Source organism: Plectropomus leopardus, chromosome 21, assembly GCF_026936395.1.
Source record: "Plectropomus leopardus strain MGB_pleo_1.0 chromosome 21, ASM2693639v1, whole genome shotgun sequence".
In the NCBI taxonomy this organism is placed as follows: Eukaryota; Metazoa; Chordata; class Actinopteri; order Perciformes; family Serranidae; genus Plectropomus; species Plectropomus leopardus.
The window spans coordinates 26,792,462-26,810,818 of NC_142196.1; the positions used below are offsets into that span (position 1 = coordinate 26,792,462).

The 18,357-nt window shown below is 39.2% G+C and overlaps 1 protein-coding gene across 2 annotated transcripts in view; it reads left to right on the forward strand.

Moving 5' to 3' along the window:
* LOC121939430 (uncharacterized) overlaps positions 1-18,357 on the forward strand; it is a 63,112-nt gene that overhangs the window by 32,421 nt on the left and 12,334 nt on the right. For both annotated transcript variants that reach the window (XM_088071891.1, XM_088071890.1), the window contains exons 40-56: positions 389-496; positions 2,100-2,210; positions 3,361-3,471; positions 4,214-4,324; positions 5,165-5,275; positions 5,533-5,643; positions 6,299-6,409; positions 7,348-7,455; positions 8,450-8,560; positions 9,108-9,218; positions 12,569-12,679; positions 13,376-13,477; positions 14,105-14,209; positions 14,331-14,444; positions 17,148-17,252; positions 17,359-17,463; positions 17,541-17,648. In XM_088071891.1, coding sequence (XP_087928017.1) covers positions 389-496; positions 2,100-2,210; positions 3,361-3,471; positions 4,214-4,324; positions 5,165-5,275; positions 5,533-5,643; positions 6,299-6,409; positions 7,348-7,455; positions 8,450-8,560; positions 9,108-9,218; positions 12,569-12,679; positions 13,376-13,477; positions 14,105-14,209; positions 14,331-14,444; positions 17,148-17,252; positions 17,359-17,463; positions 17,541-17,648 — 1,854 coding nt within the window. The remainder of the gene's footprint in view (positions 1-388; positions 497-2,099; positions 2,211-3,360; positions 3,472-4,213; positions 4,325-5,164; positions 5,276-5,532; positions 5,644-6,298; positions 6,410-7,347; positions 7,456-8,449; positions 8,561-9,107; positions 9,219-12,568; positions 12,680-13,375; positions 13,478-14,104; positions 14,210-14,330; positions 14,445-17,147; positions 17,253-17,358; positions 17,464-17,540; positions 17,649-18,357) is intronic.

An 18,357-nucleotide genomic window follows, 5' to 3' on the forward strand; every position in this document is an offset into this window, starting at 1 on the left:
GCTCTGCAGGTGCATCGTCCCATCAGGATCCCTCAGTGTTTGTTTCTGTAATTTTTGCCGCCAGAACTAAAAATCTGAGGGCGTGTTTTACTCAAACTAAAGCTGCAGTTTGCAGCACTCATTCTGCACAAGTAATCCTGAAAACTGCAATTATGATTCAGGTTTTTTTCCGTTGCATCAGTTATGTTGGTCGGATTTTTTATGTAAATAATTAAAGTGATTTCCATTTTAAAAGGATTTGCATTTTGCAGTTTAAATGGATTGAAGTTCATTCCCTTAGGTAGATATTAAGATTTTTTTTAAAATACTTTGACACAAGTAGAGAATGTTGTAATTATTTTCATTAACCTTTCTTTCTTTCGTTATTTTATTTTTACATTTTTTTTAGACAAAGTATAAGAAGGACAAAGAGGATCTGCCCAACACTTTGTTCTCTCTGCTGCCCGAAACTCTGGAGACTCAGTTTGTCAAAGAGATGGCCGAGACACACAGCGAGGTGAGAAACTTTATTTAGTCATTTTTGTAAGGACAGAAATGTGATTTTTCGGGACGTAAAGCCTGTGAATAGTACCAGTAATTTATAAGATTAAATCATCAGAAGAGCCGATTGGTTTGGAGCTGAGAGACACAGACAGGAAGCCTTTGAGGGTAAAGATTTTTTGGTTTTGTTGTCGTCGTGTAATTTGTTGACAAAAAGAAAAATGATGAATTAATCACCTTTGCGGTCTTCAGGGACAGTTTGTGTTTAAGGTCCTGAGGGACAGAATCAGGTGTGTGTCCTCCGTCTCAGACACTCCGACACGTTCACACGTCGCAGATAAACTGACCACCGTCGTCTATTCTGGTCCATTTATCAGAAACACATTCAGAGCTGCTGGTGTCTCGCTCTGTCTCACTCTGTCTCACTCTGTCTCGCTCTGTCTCACTCTGTCTCGCTCTGTCTCGCTCTGTCTCACTCTGTCTCGCTCTGTCTCACTCTGTCTCACTCTGTCTCGCTCTGTCTCACTCTGTCTCACTCTGTCTCACTCTGTCTCGCTCTGTCTCGCTCTGTCTCACTCTGTCTCAGTCTGTCTCAATCTGTCTCACTCTGTCTCAATCTGTCTCACTCTGTCTCAGTCTGTCTCACTCTGTCTCGCTCTGTCTCGCTCTGTCTCAATCTGTCTCAATCTGTCTCGCTCTGTCTCGCTCTGTCTCAATCTGTCTCGCTCTGTCTCACTCTGTCTCACTCTGTCTCACTCTGTCTCACTCTGTCTCGCTCTGTCTCAGTCTGTCTCACTCGTCCTCCTCATGTGCAGCTTAAAGGGATAGTTCACCCAAAATCCTTAAGTTAAGATTTATCGTCCACAAAACTCTGACGGAGGTTCACAGAGAGAAGACGTTACGCTCATCTCCCAAACACCTGAAATATTATTATTATTATTATTATTATTATTATGGTAGTAGTGGTTGTAGCAGTATGTGTCTCTCATGCTACTCCCTTTTTTCTCTTATTTAATTTATACATTTTATGTATTTATTTATTTTTCTTATTTTTTTAGAGATATATTAGTTAGTTAATTTTTTTTTCAAGTCAGTGCACACAGGACGACATTTTTAGAAGGACTTTAGAAAATTGAATTTTGACACTAAAATATGGTGTGCTTTGGCCAAATGTTTATATATATATATATATATATATATAAGGTGTATGTGTTTATGTGTATGCATATTTAGTTATTTATTTTGTATGACCTGTTGTGATTATATTTACTTTTTATAATAATTATAATAATATATTTTCTGGTTTAAGAAGTGTAAGAAGGAGTATAAATGTAATGCTGATTTATAACTGTCCTTCCAAGAGTGTATTATTATTATTATTATTATTATTATTATTATTATTATTATTATTATAACAGTCTGTAATTATTTTTTTTAAAAATTATAAATAAATAAAGGCATCACAGTTCAAACCTCAAACTAAACAGTTTATGTGGATAAAAAAAAAAGGAGCCGGCAGTGTCAGTCACAATAAAAGCGTCCGTGTGTTACGAACGTGTCTCTGAAAACGTGTTGTTAAAGGACAATCAGTCAGATTTCTGGCCTGTTTCTCTCTGCAGGTCAAGTACAAGGAAGCCGGGAAGAAGGAGGCGAGCAGCTCTCTGTACCACCGGCTGCCCGAGACTCTGGAGACGCAGCGAGTTAAAGAGGTTACCGAGCTGCAGAGCGAGGTACGCACATCTATTATTCACTCCTGCACATGCTCAGTTTGGTTGATTCTGCCTCGTGTTAAAGAGAGACGTGAGACGAGCCTCCGGTCCCGCCTGCACTCAAACGTTACTCTGCAAAGAATTTATGAATGAATCATAAGTTGCACTTTGAAGACGCCTCACTAAAGGCCGTGAATATCTGCGATGCTGTTTGTAGCCGCTGCAGCAGCAGCAGGTTTCTCACCGAGGAACAGAAGCGTTTATGTAACGCAGGGGAACCTTCTGTGTGGAGTTTGCATGTTCTCCACAGTCCAAATTTCCTTCAGAAACACAGAAAAAAAGGGTGAGCAACTGAAAAAGAAATGACCCAAAAATTTGTGAAAAATTAAAAGGAGATTTCCTGTAAAATAGCAATCAATAGATAGATAGATAAATGAATAAATAAATAATAAATAAATGGAAAAGTAAAAAAACAAAAATAATACAAAAATATGGCCTAAAAATGTATTTTTAAATATGATGATTATAAATATAGCTCTTTAGACATTTCAAGCATTTTGATCAGCAGTTAACTGTTTGTGTGGTGGGAGCGGGCGATATAAGATTGTGCAGGTACAGCCTAAGTAAAATCAGATTACCTGAAAATTAGCAATAAATAAACGGGAAAGTATAGACACAAAAATAATACAAAAAATGGCCTAAAAAAACTGCATAAAAATCTATAATATAATATAACATAATAATAATAAAATTTAAAAAATATGTTTTTAAAAATGATGATTATAAATATAGCTTGTCTTGATCCGCTGTATATTCTTTGTGTCTGCAGTGGCGGGCAATATGAAAATGTGGAAATAATAATAATAGTAATAATGTAAAGTAAAAGTACAGCCTTTAGTTTGTGCAACGTCCCAGAGAGCCTGCAAAACTCCGCCAAATGACATGAATGCTGTAATTTTATGTAAGTGATGTCATTACGTGAGGAAAGCAGAATTTTTCGACACTTAAAGGAGCATTTCGCCCTTTAGTTCAGCGGCAGAGCGTGATTTCAAAGGTTCGGAGGACACAGTTAGTCCCGGCACAAATCCTAAAAAAAGGCTTCAGTTTTTCAGATATCCGTCTCTAAATAACGAAATCTGACCATGTTTCAACTTGCTGTTGTTCCCTTCAGAACAAGTACAAGCAGAGCGGGAAGAAGTCCATGTCGTCCAGTTTGTACGCTCAGCTGCCGCAGACGGCCGAGACGCAGCTCGCCGCCAAGATGTCCGACCTGCAGAGCGAGGTGAAAAACACACACACACACAAACACACACACACACACACACACACACATCTGCAACAACATGAACACGAGAGCACAGAGTTTGATGTTCAGGGTTCATGAAAAACCTGGAAAATCATGGAATTTACAAGAAGCAATTTCTGTGCCTGGAATAATTAATGTACCCTGAAAGTTTTGGAAAAATCATGGAAAATTCACAAACCTGTATGATGACACACGAGGTGTTCAAGGTGGACGGTTCACCTTTAGAAATTTGAAAATCAAACAATAATTTCTGTTTTTCGCCATTTCTGGCTGTGATAAATGGTATCATTTTTGGTTATTTTTAAAAGAGAACATGCCTTTACATCGGCGACCTGCTGCTTTGGAAGGCTTGTTTTCTTGAACAACCACCAAAAATGTTTAAAGAATCAAAACATAAAATCACTACATTTTTTTTGCTGTAAGAATAGCCAAAATAATGATAATCTCTAAAAAAGCCAAATATTTAAAGAAAAAAAATCAACAATATTTTTAAGCAAAAAAAAAATCTCACCGCATTTTTTTCTTTAAAAAATCACATAAAAATTTAAAAGCTAAATTTTGAAAGAAAAACAGCAATAATATTTTTAAAGCAAAAGAAATCACAATTAAAAATAGCAACAAAAATAAAAGTCAAATTAAAAAAAAAAAAATTAAAGAAAGCATGCCGTCCAAACCTGTCAGCATTTGAGCCGTGGATGTTGTCTGTCTTTCTGTCCAGAGTAAATACAAAGAGGACGGCATCAAGAGTCTCTCTCAGAGCTTCTACTCTCAGCTTCCAGAAACTGCAGAGACGCAGTTCGCCAAAAGTGTCTCTGAGCTGCAGAGCGAGGTTTGTTTCTGACGTTTCATCGGATTCGAGCTCAGAGCCTTCCCGCTGTGAGCCGCAGCACCACCCCAAATACTTTCACTGCCAAGTTTAGCTCAATTTATGGTCGTCAGTTCTGGTCTTTTCACTTTAACAACTCGTTAATGAGAAAACTGCATGCGTGAGCGTTGTGGCTGTGACGCTGCTGCAGAGCTTCCTGCTGCCGTGAGAACTGAATTTCCACATTTCTAAGCACAAATAGCACTAATTTCTGAAACTGTCAGCTGCTGCATTGTCAGCATCACGGTCCTGAGTGAGAAGTGCAAGTGAGAAACAATTAATAAAAAAAAATTTTTTCATGTGTGAAATAAATAAAAAAATAATTTTTTGGGGACGAAAAAAAAAACTGGCAAGAAAAAAAAAAGGGGGGCGAGAATTTTTGTGGGAAAAAAAATGGCAAAATATTTTTTTTCTTGCAAAAAACAAAAAATCTCACCAGCAAGAAAACCAACAAACTGACCACTGACCAGCAGCTCAGATGCGCCTGACCAGCACTGCTCGTGCAGGCGGTGAGGCAGCTCTGACATGTTAACACGGGCGCCGAGAAAAACCCCGACAGGTTTTTTGACGCTGGCGCTGCTCACGCGGGCGGTGTGGACTGTGACTCTGTAAACTGCATTAAAATTAACCTCCCCACAGTGTTTTATTGACACCTGCATGCAGAGCAAAAACAACACGTTTTGCAATTTTTTCTTCACCTAAAGACCAAAAAACCTGGCTAAAATGATGTGAGCAGCAGCGGAGTGTAACACCTGCGCTCACAGAGAGAGCGGCGTGCCGGCTAACAGCTGATCTCCTCCTCAGGCCAAATACAAGGAGGCGAGCAGGAAGGAGGCGAGCAGCTGTCTGTACCACCAGCTCCCTCAGACTCTGGAGACGCTCCACGCTAAAGAGGCGACTGAGCTGCAGAGTCAGGTACAACACACACACACACACACACACACCTCAGAGAACGTGTTAGTAAAACAAACGCAGCGTGAGGACGCTCTGTGGGGGTTCGTGTCTTATTTTCTGCCTTCTTTTGCATCTGCAGCTGATGCACAAATCCTGCTGCTGTCAGCGTCCTTTGTCTTCAAGTCAAGTTGTTAATAAACGTTAAAGCTTTTGTTAAGTTTTGGTGTAACCAGGTGTCAGTCCAATGTCTGTCCTTTTGTCCCCTGCGTCCTCTGCAGGTAAAGTATAAAGAGGGAGGCAAGAAGGAGCTGAGCACCAACCTGTACTCAGCGCTGCCCGAGACCGAGGAGATGAAGCTCGCTAAAGCCGTCATGGCGCTTCAGAGTGAGGTGGGTGGACGTTTACGAGGAGAGGTCACCGCCGTGGTTCAGCTTCTCAGGTGGAGAAACATCCTAAAATCCTAGATATGTACTTAAATCATACAAATCTCCTAAAATCGTAAAAATCTCACCAAAATTCCTCAAAACTTCCTAAAATCCTAGAAATGTCCCAAAATCCTAAAACCATTCTAAAATCAAAAGAAACACCCTCAAGTCGTGGAAACTTCCTAAAATCATAGAAACTTCTAAAATTATAAAAAAGAAACCCATCTAAACATCTAAAAACGTCCTAAAGTCCTAAAAATCCTTTAAATGTCCCAACATCCAAAAATTGTATTAAAATCCTAGAAACGTATGAAAATCCTCAAAAATCTTAAAAACTTAGAAACATCCTAAAATCATAGAAATGTCTTAATTCAGTAATCTGAGAAATGTGTGAAAATCCCAAAAAAACGTAAAAATCGTTAAAATCGTAGAAATATTCTATAATCCTAAAAATGTCCTAAAATTTTAGGTGGATGTTCTCAAGTGTGATTTGTTCTCAAAATAAGAGTCTGAAACGTGTTGCACTTGTTGACTTTTCTGGTTTGCACTCTCATCTTTCTATCTTGTCTCTCGTGTGTGTGTGTGTGTGTGTGTGTGTGTGTGTGTGTGTGTGTGTTAGACTAAATACAAGCAGAAAGGCCGACAGGAGATCAGCAGCAGCGTTTTCCACCAGATGCCGGAGACCAAAGAGACGGAGTTTGCTAAGCAGATCTCAGAGCTGCAGAGTGAGGTCAGCCGGCGTTTCTGTGTCAAACTTTTGTCTTCACATACTCACATTTTTCAGCGTTAATGACCGAATATCTGTAATCTGTTGCTCTCTCAAACGAAATTTGTTCAGTTAGTTTACTTTCTTTTAAAAAATATTGGAAAAAAGGCAATTACCAACATGGCAAGAAATGTCCCACAAATTACAAGAAATTTTACCTAAAAATTTGTTTCGAAGAAGAGGGGGATTATTTGAAAAAAAAAGGGGAAAACGTCCAGAAAATCATATTTAATATGCTAATAATTTTATACTTTAAAATATCCATCCCTCCATCCATCCATTTTCTTTTGCTTAAAAATATGTTACATAAAAATCTAATATAATATCTGAAATAGATGCACACACACATTCACACACACACACACACACACACACATATATATATATGTATAAATATATATATATACATAAGTTTTATTTTCAGCCCTTTTTCTGGGTCATTTCCTTTTACTTTATTCTTTATTTCAGACCCAGTGGGATCCATATCACAGTTAAAAAGAAGGGAAAAAACAAACAAACAAACAAACAAACAAAAAACCCAGTAAACCACAAAAACAAACAAAAAAAACAACAACAACAAAACAAAAACAGAGCCTTCCACAATGTTCAGTGTCTAACATACAGACAAGTTTAATCTTTTGACTTATGTTTTGCATATTTTCAGGACATGTTCTTGTATTTTTTCTAACTTTTTGCTTATTTTTGGGCCATGTCTTGTTTAGCAGGTTATTGTCTTCCCCCTGTGTTTTTTTGAAAGAAATTAAAAGAATTTGCTTATCTTTCAAAGGGTTAAGTTCATACCCCTGGGTAGATATTAAGATTTTTTTAATACTTTGGAATAAGTGGAGGATGTTGTAATTGTTTTTATCAGCCTTTCTTTATTTCTTTCTTCATTTTATAAGACAAAGTATAAGAAGGACAAAGACGATCTGCCCAACACTTTGTTCTCTCTGCTGCCCGAAACTCTGGAGACTCAGTTTGTCAAAGAGATGGCTGCGACACACAGCGAGGTGAGAAACACTCGCTCCCTCTCTGAATATTTTGGTTTGTGTGAAACAGACAGTTTGTGCTTTGAGTCTGATTTGTTTTTCCAACACTGCAGATTAATATTTAATCAGGAGATTCTTCGTTTAACGTGAAATTTCATCCGATTTATGAATCTGTCTCACAGCGTGTGAATCCAAACTCTGCAGGCGCTCCTGCTTTGTTCATCCCAAAAAATTCACTTCATCCATTCACCATTTCTATAGATACTAAGATTGTCAATATTAACTTTTATTTTACAAGTTACCTGCAATGTATTAACCCTTTAAACTCTGCATTATAAATGGTCCAATAGTGCCTACATTGTTATTTTTGCTTATTTTAACGTAAAATGCTTCATATCCCTAAAATCTGTACAACCTGAGCTAAATAATAATAAAGATAACAACTTGGGATGTCGTACGCTGTAAAGCCCTCTGAGGAAAATTTGGATTTGTGATAATGGGCTTTATAAATAAAACTGACTTTATTATTTTAGCTTCATGTAAACAGAATCATGCAAATGACGACTGTGGGAGGTCAGTTTTTAAAGGGTTAAAATCTTGAAACTTGTGATTTATCATTCGACAAATATCAGCCCATAATGGTCTTAATTTGAATTTCAAGATTTAATCAGATTAGTGCTGGTCAGATTTGGTATAGTTAGTAGTATATTAGTATATTTTTATATTGAACAGTTTAATGTCATCAGCAAAGAAGTTTCTATTCGCTAAAACTCTGCAGCCAAACTTTATATTCTAATTACAAAATAAAGTCAATGCACTTCTGACAAAAAGTGAAACTGGTTCACAGCAAAATAGCAATAAGTGACATTAACAAGCAGAATAAAGAAAAAGTCCCTTGAACGTGCTGCTGATGACGAAGAGTCTGCGGAGTCGCTCGAGTCTTTGCAGCGAGGTGTCGAGGAGTTTTCACGGAGGCTCTGTGCACTTGTTGATCTGTTGTTGTTTTGTGTTTCAGAGTAAATACAAGGAGGCGGGTAAGAAGGAGCTGGTTAACAGTCTGTACTCTCTGCTGCCGGAGACCAAAGACACTCAGCATGCGAAGGAGCAAACTCAGCTGCACAGCGAGGTACAAAACAAGCTCCACTCGCCGTCCGTAAACTCCTCTCATATTTATGCAGGAGACTCTGTTTATTCGCTATCACATGAGAACGCAATACCACGGGCTGGATTTGGATGAAATATGTAAAAGCTTCCAGCATTTTCATCTGTTAACCTGCTAAAATCCTACGAATGCTGTAAAACTGTAGAAACATCCTAAAATCCTATTAATGTCCTAAAGTCACAGAAATGCCCTTAAATCCTGGAAATGTCGCAAAATTGTAGAAATGCCCTAAAATCTCTAATGATGTCCTAAAATCTGTGAATCGTCCTAAAATCCTGGAAACATCCTAAAATCATAGACATTTCCTGATATTAGAAACGTCTTTAAATCCTACAAACTGAGCGAAATCTTTAAAGAAGTTTCTAAATCTGCTGCGTCACAGCTGTGTTCAAAGTGCGAACACAGCCCAGACTCTTACTGATTTTGTTTTTTTATGATATTGATGCAAAGTGTAAAGATTTTTTGCGTATATTCCTGAATTAAAACTCATATATTTTGTGTTGCGTTGCAGAAAGCGTACAGGGAGGAGGGCAAGAAGGAGGCCGTCTGCAGTCTGTACGCACAGATGCCCCAAACAATCGAGACCGTCTTCGCCAAAGAGCTGACCAAGACGCAGAGCGATGTGAGTCCGTGACCTTTACGGTGTGACGTCATCAGAGACTGAGGTGACGGTTTTGCTTGCTGTCGTTACTGTTGTTTGCAGAAAAATAACAGCAAGTAAAAAAACTTCCAAATGTCCCTGCTTCCGTTTCAAAATAAAAGTCCTCCGATAACATCTCTGCTGACAGAATCCCGTCAGTTGTTGACATTTTATTTTGAAATACTTGCAGGATCATGCTGTTGACTTCATAAATGAGAGGAATTTCTGCTTATAAATGTGAACTGAATTTTTTTAAAATACTATCACACCAAAATTTGATGTATGCGATTAATTTAGGTTAATTAATCACAAAGCGTGTAATTAATTAGATGAATTTTTTTGTTGTTTTTAGTATTTCGACAGCCCGAGTAAATTTGTGTAATTAAGAGTGAATATCTTCAGACGTGTTGGATTATAATCCACCCAAAAAACGATGAGAGCAGCAGGCGAGGGGAGAAGACGGTTTCTAACTAAAGAGCAAACAGGAGATATTTAAACAGCGGCGTCCCAAGATGCTCTCTGTTTAACACACACACACACACACACACACACACACACACACACACACACACAGCGGAGGGAGTTGTGTGTGTGTTAGTATCATTTTGTCTGCCGAGGCGTGAACACAGAGAGCAGCTGTGTTGTGCTCCACCGCCTGAGGACACAGACACTGACCCACTGCCGACACACACACACACACACACACACACACACACAGTCAAGACAAACAGCAGCGGCAGGTTGAAGCTCGTAAACTGGGGCAGACACACACTCGTTTCACAGGATGGCTGTAAAAATCTGACACCTCTGAAAATACCAACCATGTAAATAAATCAGCTTTGACCTTTAATTTGATAAATATGAGTTTCATGACGCCGCTGTTTACGGGCCATTCAGAAAGAACTAAAACTTTATTTATACGGCGCCTCACGAAGCCGAGTTTACACGCTGCTGCACAAAAAGAAACAACAGTTAAAACATCACAACAGGAAAAAAAGCCATAAGTAGCGTCACAACTCAAAATAAAAACACTGAAAAAAGTAAAGCTGTGACTTCCAGCTCTAAAATAATAAATAAATGAAAAAAGACAGTAAATATTAAATTATACATTAATAAATAAATAAATACTAAATAAATAAAACATTAAAAAAAGAATAAAAACAAAAACAAATTAAAAAATAGTACATAATAAATAAATGAAAGTGCCTAATAAAAAAGAAAATAACATAAGATTGATTAGATTTCTTTCAAAAACAGTCTATCAGCAACTTGGCATAAAATATCCTGCAGATTGCAAGAAATTATTAAAAAGTATAAACAAAAAAATAATTTGAAAATTATGCACTTTTATAATAATAGATAATAAAGATATTTAATATAATTATTTCTATGTATTTTGTTTTTATTTTATTTTGGCACTTTTTCAGGTTATTTCCTGTCCCTGATACTTTTTTTGTGATTTTTTTGTGTGATTTTTGTGAATTTTTTGCTAAAATTTGGGTTAATTCTCATTCCTAACTGCCTTCTTTTCATGTTTTTTTTTTTTTAAGAAATCAAGCCAATTTCTCAGTTTTCAAACTGTTAAATAATAATAAAATCCAATCTGGCCGCATAGATTCATTTATTCAACCTTCTGTTCAGAAATATAAAAAGATACCAGCAGAAATCTGAAGAAATGCATGAAAAGTGTTTCCGTTAGGTTTTTGCAGAAGTGTTTGTGTTTTACAGCTCGGACCGTGCGCCTCACAGATGACGGTCATTGTTTGGTGTCATTCGTTCCATCGGGCAGCAAATCGGAGCTAAACTGGGGCACGGACCCCGATGCTTTCTGGTTTCGTGTCTGTTGACCGAGCAATGTGACGCTAACTGGAGCGTAAAACGTCGACCGCGTAGACATCAGCAGCCGGACCGTCTGCAGATACAACAGCAGAACATCAGATTTATTTAACAGCTTTATTTTATTATCCGGGCGGTCCGTCCAACAGAGTCAGGGTTTAAAAATCATCATTTAATCTTGAACGTTTTATTGTAAAATGTGTCTCTACTTGTTTTACTTTTATTGTTTTAATTAATTAATTAAGCACAGATACTGACGTTAATTTTCCTTATTGTTTTTTAATGTTGTCATTTTATCTTATTTTATTTTACAATCATGAGAAAAATAAATAAATGTATAAAATATAACTACAAATTCCAATAGGACTTTTTTTTTAGCAGTACTTTTTTCACATTTTTCACCTGCATGTCTGAGAAAATACATCAATTATTATAATTATTACATTGTAATTATTACATTAATGTACATTTCCTTAACTCCTTAATAACTAATTATTGATCTGCTAAACCACGTCTGCCCGGTGAGAAAAATGTTATGACACTCCCCAAAAAATGTGACATTTTTTAATCATTTTTAATTTTGGGAGTTATAAAGAACCGTTATTTTTTTTATGATTATTTATTATAATACCATTATTTTTTATTTTTTTAGTGATTTCAAAGGTTTAATCCTCACTCGGTTTATGGTTCACTTCTGCGTCCTGCTGTGAATTTCTCTCTTTCTCACAGCCGGAAACAGTTCGGATTATTTTCAGACAAACGAACGAGTTTGTTTTCGCTCGTTATTCAGCAGCAGGACGACGAATCGGTCAGCAGATCTCTCCGTCCGTCAGGATGCTCCTTTAATTCTGATTTTACTGACTCCTCGTCTCCTCCTCTTCTCCTCCTCTTATCCTCCTTTTCTCTTCTTCTCCTTCTCTCCTCCTTTTCTCCTCCTCTTTTCCTTTTTCCTCTTCTCCTCCTCTTCTCCCCCTTTTCTCTTGCTCTTCTCTTTTTCTCCTCCTCTTCTCCTTCTCTCCTCCTTTTCTCCTCCTCTTTTTCTCCTTTTCTCCTCCTCTTTTCCTCCTTTTCTCCTGCTCTTCTCCTCCTCTTCTCATCCTTTTCTCTTCCTCTTCACTTCTTCTTCTCCTTCTTTTCTTCTCCTCTTACACTCTTCCTCTTCTCCTCCTCTTCTCCTGCTCTTCTACCCCTCTTTTCCTCATCTTCTCATCCTTTTCTCCTCCTTCTCTCGTCCTTTTCTCCTCCTCTAATCATTTTCTCCTGCTCTTCCCTCATCTGTTTGTCCACCTCCTCCTCCTCCTCTCCTCCTCCTCTCCTCCTCTTCTCCTCCTCCTCCTCCTCCTCCTCTCCTCCTCTCCTCCTTCCTCCTCCTCTTCTCCTCTTCTCCTCCTCTCCTCCTCCTCCTCTCCTCCTCTTCTCCTCCTCCTCCTCCTCTCCTCCTCTCCTCCTCCTCCTCCTCTCCTCCTCCTCTCCTCCTCCTCTCTCCTGGTCTGCAGAAGTTCTATAAGGAGAAGTATAACCGTGAGAAGGGGAAGTCCAGTTACACCAACATGAAAACGCTGCCGGAGGTGGAGCACGCCATGGAGGTCAACAAGAACCAGAGCGACGTGAGTGCACGCACACACACACACACACACACACACACACACACACACACACACACACCACACACACCACACACACACACACACACACACCACACACACATCTGTACTCCTCTCACAAAAACACGCCGTTATGTAACAGTGTGTGTGTGTGGGCAGAGGAGTTCAGTGTGAACGTTTATGTTTTTGTCACTTTGTCTATTTTGTGAAAAGACGTCGAGCGCCGAGCGATGCTCCGCTCTGTGCCGACTTTCATGAGCGTGGAGGCATCTCAGGTTGCTAAGCAACCATAACCAGCCCCAAATCAGTGCCGGCTCAGCAGAAATCCTGCGTGCAGAGCCGACCTTCCTGCAGGTGTTTCTCCAGTGTAGATTTACCCTGAACTGTGTTTAACCCCGCTGTGCTGAAGTGAGGTTAAAATACCCGAGATACGGGCGCCGCCGTGCTGCGAGGGTGATGTCACCGAGAGCACGCATCTGTGCAGCAACGCTAAAATCTGTATCATATTAATGATTTTTAGTTTTTTATTTTAATTATTATTTTTTCTTTTGTACAGTCTGTGATATGGACGTATATCCAAGGAAATATTTTCCTCATACATCTTATCGCATAACTTATACAAATTTTAGTTATTTGTGTGTGTGTGTGTGTGTGTGTGTGTGTGTGTGTGTGTGTGTCGTTATTCTCTGCTGGTCTCAGGTCAGCTACAGAAAAGGCAAAGAGGAGCTCCATCACTACAGCTCAGCGCCAGACAGACCCGACATCGTCAACGCCGCCAACGCCACCAAACTGGCCAGCGACGTGAGTCTGTGTGTGTGTGTGTGTGTGTGTGTGTGTGTGTGTGTGTGTGTGTGTGTGTGTGTGTGTGTGTGTGTGTGTGAGAACTGCGTCCCATCCAACATCGATTTCCATGACAACGACGGTCCCGTTCACCAGCTGTTCCCTGAGCGGAGCCGCTGATTAATTATAGAAAATGTTCTGCTGTTAACACTCAACTGTTGTTATGTAAGTGTGTGTGTGTGTGTGTGTGTGTATATGTGTGTGTGTGTCAGTATATATATGTGTGTGTGTGTGTGTGTGTATTCTCACTTAAATTTTTCAAGATACCACCATTAGCACGTATTCCTTTTGTGTGTCTTTTTTTCTAAATTATTTGTGAAGGTGTGTGTGTCCTTAAATGTCTTTTTGTGTGTCGGTGTTTGAACATCTTTTAAGCATCTGTGGACGTGTGTGTGTGTGCGTGTGTGTGTGTGTGCGTGCGTGTGCGTGTGTATGTAATCTCGCTTGAATTTTTCAACAGTTTTGTGTCTTTTTTAAATTATTAGTGAAAGTGTGAGTCCCCTTTGATGTCTTTTTGTATGTTGGCCTTTGTACATCTTTTAAACATAGGTGTGTGTGTGTGTGTGTGTGTGTGCGTGTGTTTCACAGGTGGCCTATAAAAATAACACCAAGCAGCCAGGTTACAGTGACGGCTCTCTTTTGGCCAGAACCGACATCCAGCACGCAAAGGAGGCTTCAAAACTGGCCAGCCAGGTAACACACACACACACACACACACACACACACACACACACACACACACACACACACTCAGTCTACCCAGCATGCACTGGGCAGATAATTAGGAACTGATCTGTTTTTGTCCGTGCTGCAGGTGAAGTATAAGGAGAACTTCGACAAACACTTAAAGGGCCAGCGTCCCCGTTACAACCCTCTGGACTGTCTCTCCTTCAAACACACACAAGCTGCTGCTGCTCTGGCCAGTCAGGTGAGTGACTCACGCCTCCACCGGTCAGGTGAGCGACTCACGCCTCCACCGGTCAGGTGAGCGACTCACGCCTCCACCGGTCAGGTGAGCGACTCACGCCTCCACCGGTCAGGTGAGCGACTCACGCCTCCACCGGTCAGGTGAGCGACTCACATCATGTAATATTCTGTTTGAGGCAGGTTTCTCGTGAGATTGAGATCCGTGTCTCAATGAGATATTCTGTATAATGAACGTTTTAAAAAATATCCACAAATTGCATGGAAATAGTAGATTATTTTTTTTTAAAAAATTAAATAGGGAAAAAAGAAAAAAAGGATTACATATCTAAAATTCTGTTTCAAAATTATCATAATTTTTAGCACTTTGTTCCCCACCTTTTATCTTTTTTCTTTTTTTTTTAATTTTGAAATTGATTTTCAGGTCATTTCTTTTCTTGTATTTTTAACTATTTTAGAAAATTCAGTTTAGTCTTCAGTCACACGAACATGTTTTCACGTATTTAACAGTCCACTTCAGCTTTCTCTCACATCATGTAAACGCTCTGACTGAGAGGATTTTCGGTGGTGAATCAGCAACGTTTTGTTGTTTACACCGAATAATATCACCGTGTTTATGCGTGAACGTCCGAGCGTCTCCTCCTCATGACCAATTTGTTGTTATGACTCAACCGAAATCATCACGTCAATCAGATCTGTTTCCTTTAGTTCACCTGAAGACGCTTTTTACTTTCAGACATCCGAGAAACTCTGTGTGTGTGTGTGTGTGTGTGTGTGTGTGTGTGTGTGTGTGTGTGTCATTCTTTTTGACTCACACTCTAAAACTCAAGTCTGTTGTGTGGGTGTTACCATGGCAACCTTTGTTAGGCAAATGTGGAGGGATTGTAGGATGAGAGCTGGAGAAGTTGAAGAGGTTATACACACACACACACATACACACACACACATACACAATGGACACCCACGTACATATCATACACACATGTAGCCACACATGTACAGATAATAGCAACTGACACGTGTAAATGTGCATAAAGATGTACCACACACACACACACACACACACACACACACACACACAGTTTTGCCCACACAGCCACAGAAAAGAGACCTTTTTCCACTTCACGGCGTTACGTAACAGCTTGTTGTGCTGAACGCTGCCTGGTCTTCAGGAACGCCGCTCGCTCGCTCGGAGCTGCTCTCCGTCTCCGTCATCCTGATGCACAGGCAGCTCTCTCAATGCAGTGAAAGAATTTGGCAAAAGTGGCTCGAATCTGGGGCAGATTTTGGCTCGGTATCGGGCGAGAGAAGCTGAAAGAGTTTTGTGGTGCCTCGGGGCCCGGAGGGCGGGTTTACTGCTCGCCACCTCTGGAGCCCGGACGTCCTGATTTTAGCAGAGATGGAGGAGCGAGCGGGATGAAGTGTGACGGGCTGTCAGTCAACGAGACACGCTGCAAAACACGCACGACATGAAAGACCGTCACAAACACGACACACCAACACCTGGAGGGTTTCCCAGAAAGCAGGTGATGTGAAAACTCTGAGAGAGAGAAACTGTCCAGAAAGAGAGTTAAGTCAAACTCTGAGTCAGTCGCCATGGTAACTGACTCTGCATCAATCACCATGGTAACTGACTGTGAACATATAAAGAAACACAGAGTTTCTACCTGTCTCCTCCCACCTGAAGCAAGCTGTCAGACACAGATTGTATTTGTATTTTTGCAATCGGATCGATATCGAAGCAGAATTATTGCGCAGTGCTTTACGTCCGGAGAGGATTTTCAGATCTTGGTTGGATGTGCTCTCATTTCCTGATCAATATCTATTAGAATGGCACTGTTTTTCATTACAATCAATCATTTATCTTGAGATTTTATGGCACGCCAGAATCACACACCGCGGACGAGCGCTCACATCGGAACACATTTTGGGCATCATGCTACGTTTTTAGCAGTATTTCATTGAATTTTCATAAACACATCACCACATTTTAGTACACAAATATATATATATATATATATATATGTGTGTGTGTGTGTGTGTGTGTGTGTGTGTGTGTGTGTGCATATATATAAAATTTATATATTTATTTATTTATTTTTTAAATTTATATATATATATATATTTATATTATTTTTTATTTTTTTAAATTTTATATATATATACAAAAAAATAAATATATAGATAAATAAAATGAAATGAAAATGAACAAAACAATAATAAAAAAACAAACAAACAAAATAAAATGATTTGTGTTTCTGCCCCGTGATTCAGAGCTGCTCCAAAATTCATCATAATTCTTTTTTTATTGGTTTTCCGTGAAACAAAATACACACAAAAAAATAAAATAAAAAAATAAAACTAACATAAAATAGGGGTAGAAAATAAGTAGCGAGGAAACTAAAGACTATGTTCTGTAGAGAAGGCCGTTTGATCAAAACGTACACATATTTAACTACTAATTATACAGCAATGTGTTTCTGATACAATATCAAACATAACTTATGCAGAATAAATAAAGTCATTTATCAGCTTTTCTGCTAAACACATTTTCACTTGAATCTTGCTGTTTAAAGGACTCATAATAACTTTTCAATACCCAAAAAATACCAGAAAATGTGTGGTTTAATGCGTTCTTCTGTACTGAATTATTTTGAAATGATTGGTGAGTCTTCAGCTCGAACTCGGCCTCTCGTTCTGTCCGCAGGTCAAGTATAAAACCAACAAGACGCAGAAACCAGAAGGTTCCTCGGATCTGCCCAACCTGCTGCAGCTGGAGCACGTTCTGCACGCCAGCAAGCTGCAGAGCAACGTACGGCGCCGTCCTTCGCCCGCCGCACACACAGCTGACGCTCCTCACGGCTTTTATATTACAGATCTCTGTGTGTGTGTGTGTGTGTGTGTGTGTGTGTGTTCAGGTGGAGTACAAGAAGAAGCACGAGCAGACGAAGGCTCTGTACCACACGGCTCTGGACACGGCTGAACAGCTCCACCACAAGGAGAACGCCGTGCTGCACAGCCAGGTGACCACACACGCTGACCCCGTGTCGTCTTCTTCTTCTGCTGATGTTTTTGGGTTAACGAATGTGCGCTCCTGCAGGTGAAGTACAGAGAGGAGTACGAGAGGAGCAAAGGACGCTCTCAGATGGAGTTTGGAGACACTCAGACGTACAAAGTGTCCAAAGAAGCTCAGAAGATGCAAAGTGAGGTAAAACCTCTTTCTTCTGCTCCGCACTCAAATACACACTGCTGACAATACAGTGTGTGTGTGTGTGTGTGTGTGTGTGTGTGTGTGTGTGTGTGTGTGTGTGTGTGTGTATTTCTTCATCTTTAACCTTTAAAACCTGCATGGACAGCAGTATTCTTGTGCAGCATTCAGACGCCGTGTACAAACTAAATGAGTCTTTGAATCTCAGCATATTTATCTGAATTCCTTTACAACCGCAGAGAAAAAAGAAGAAAAAAACTTTGTTTCACAAATTGCAAGAAATTTCACCAAAAACAAAAACATGGGAGAATTATTAGAGAATAGTTTTTTTAAAAAGGGGAAAACTGTCCAGAAAACTGTATTTATGTAATTATAATAATTTTATATCTTAAAAATAAATATAATATTTAAAATAAAAGCATATTTATTTATTTACATCACTTTTTCATGGTGCTTTTCTTGTTTGTTTGTTGTTTTTTTTTATTATTATTTTTAGGTTTGGGCCATGTCTTGTTATGTTTTCAAAAGAAATCAGAACAATTTTCTCAAGTTTCAAAGGGTTAATTTACTCAACATGTTCATGTTTATGTGTATTTTAAAAGTCCAGTTTTTTTAACAATAATTCAACTTTTTTTAACGTCATTTAAACGTACTGACAGTCTCTCTCTTTGCTGTGTGTGTGCGTGCACGTGTGTGTGTGTGTGTCTGT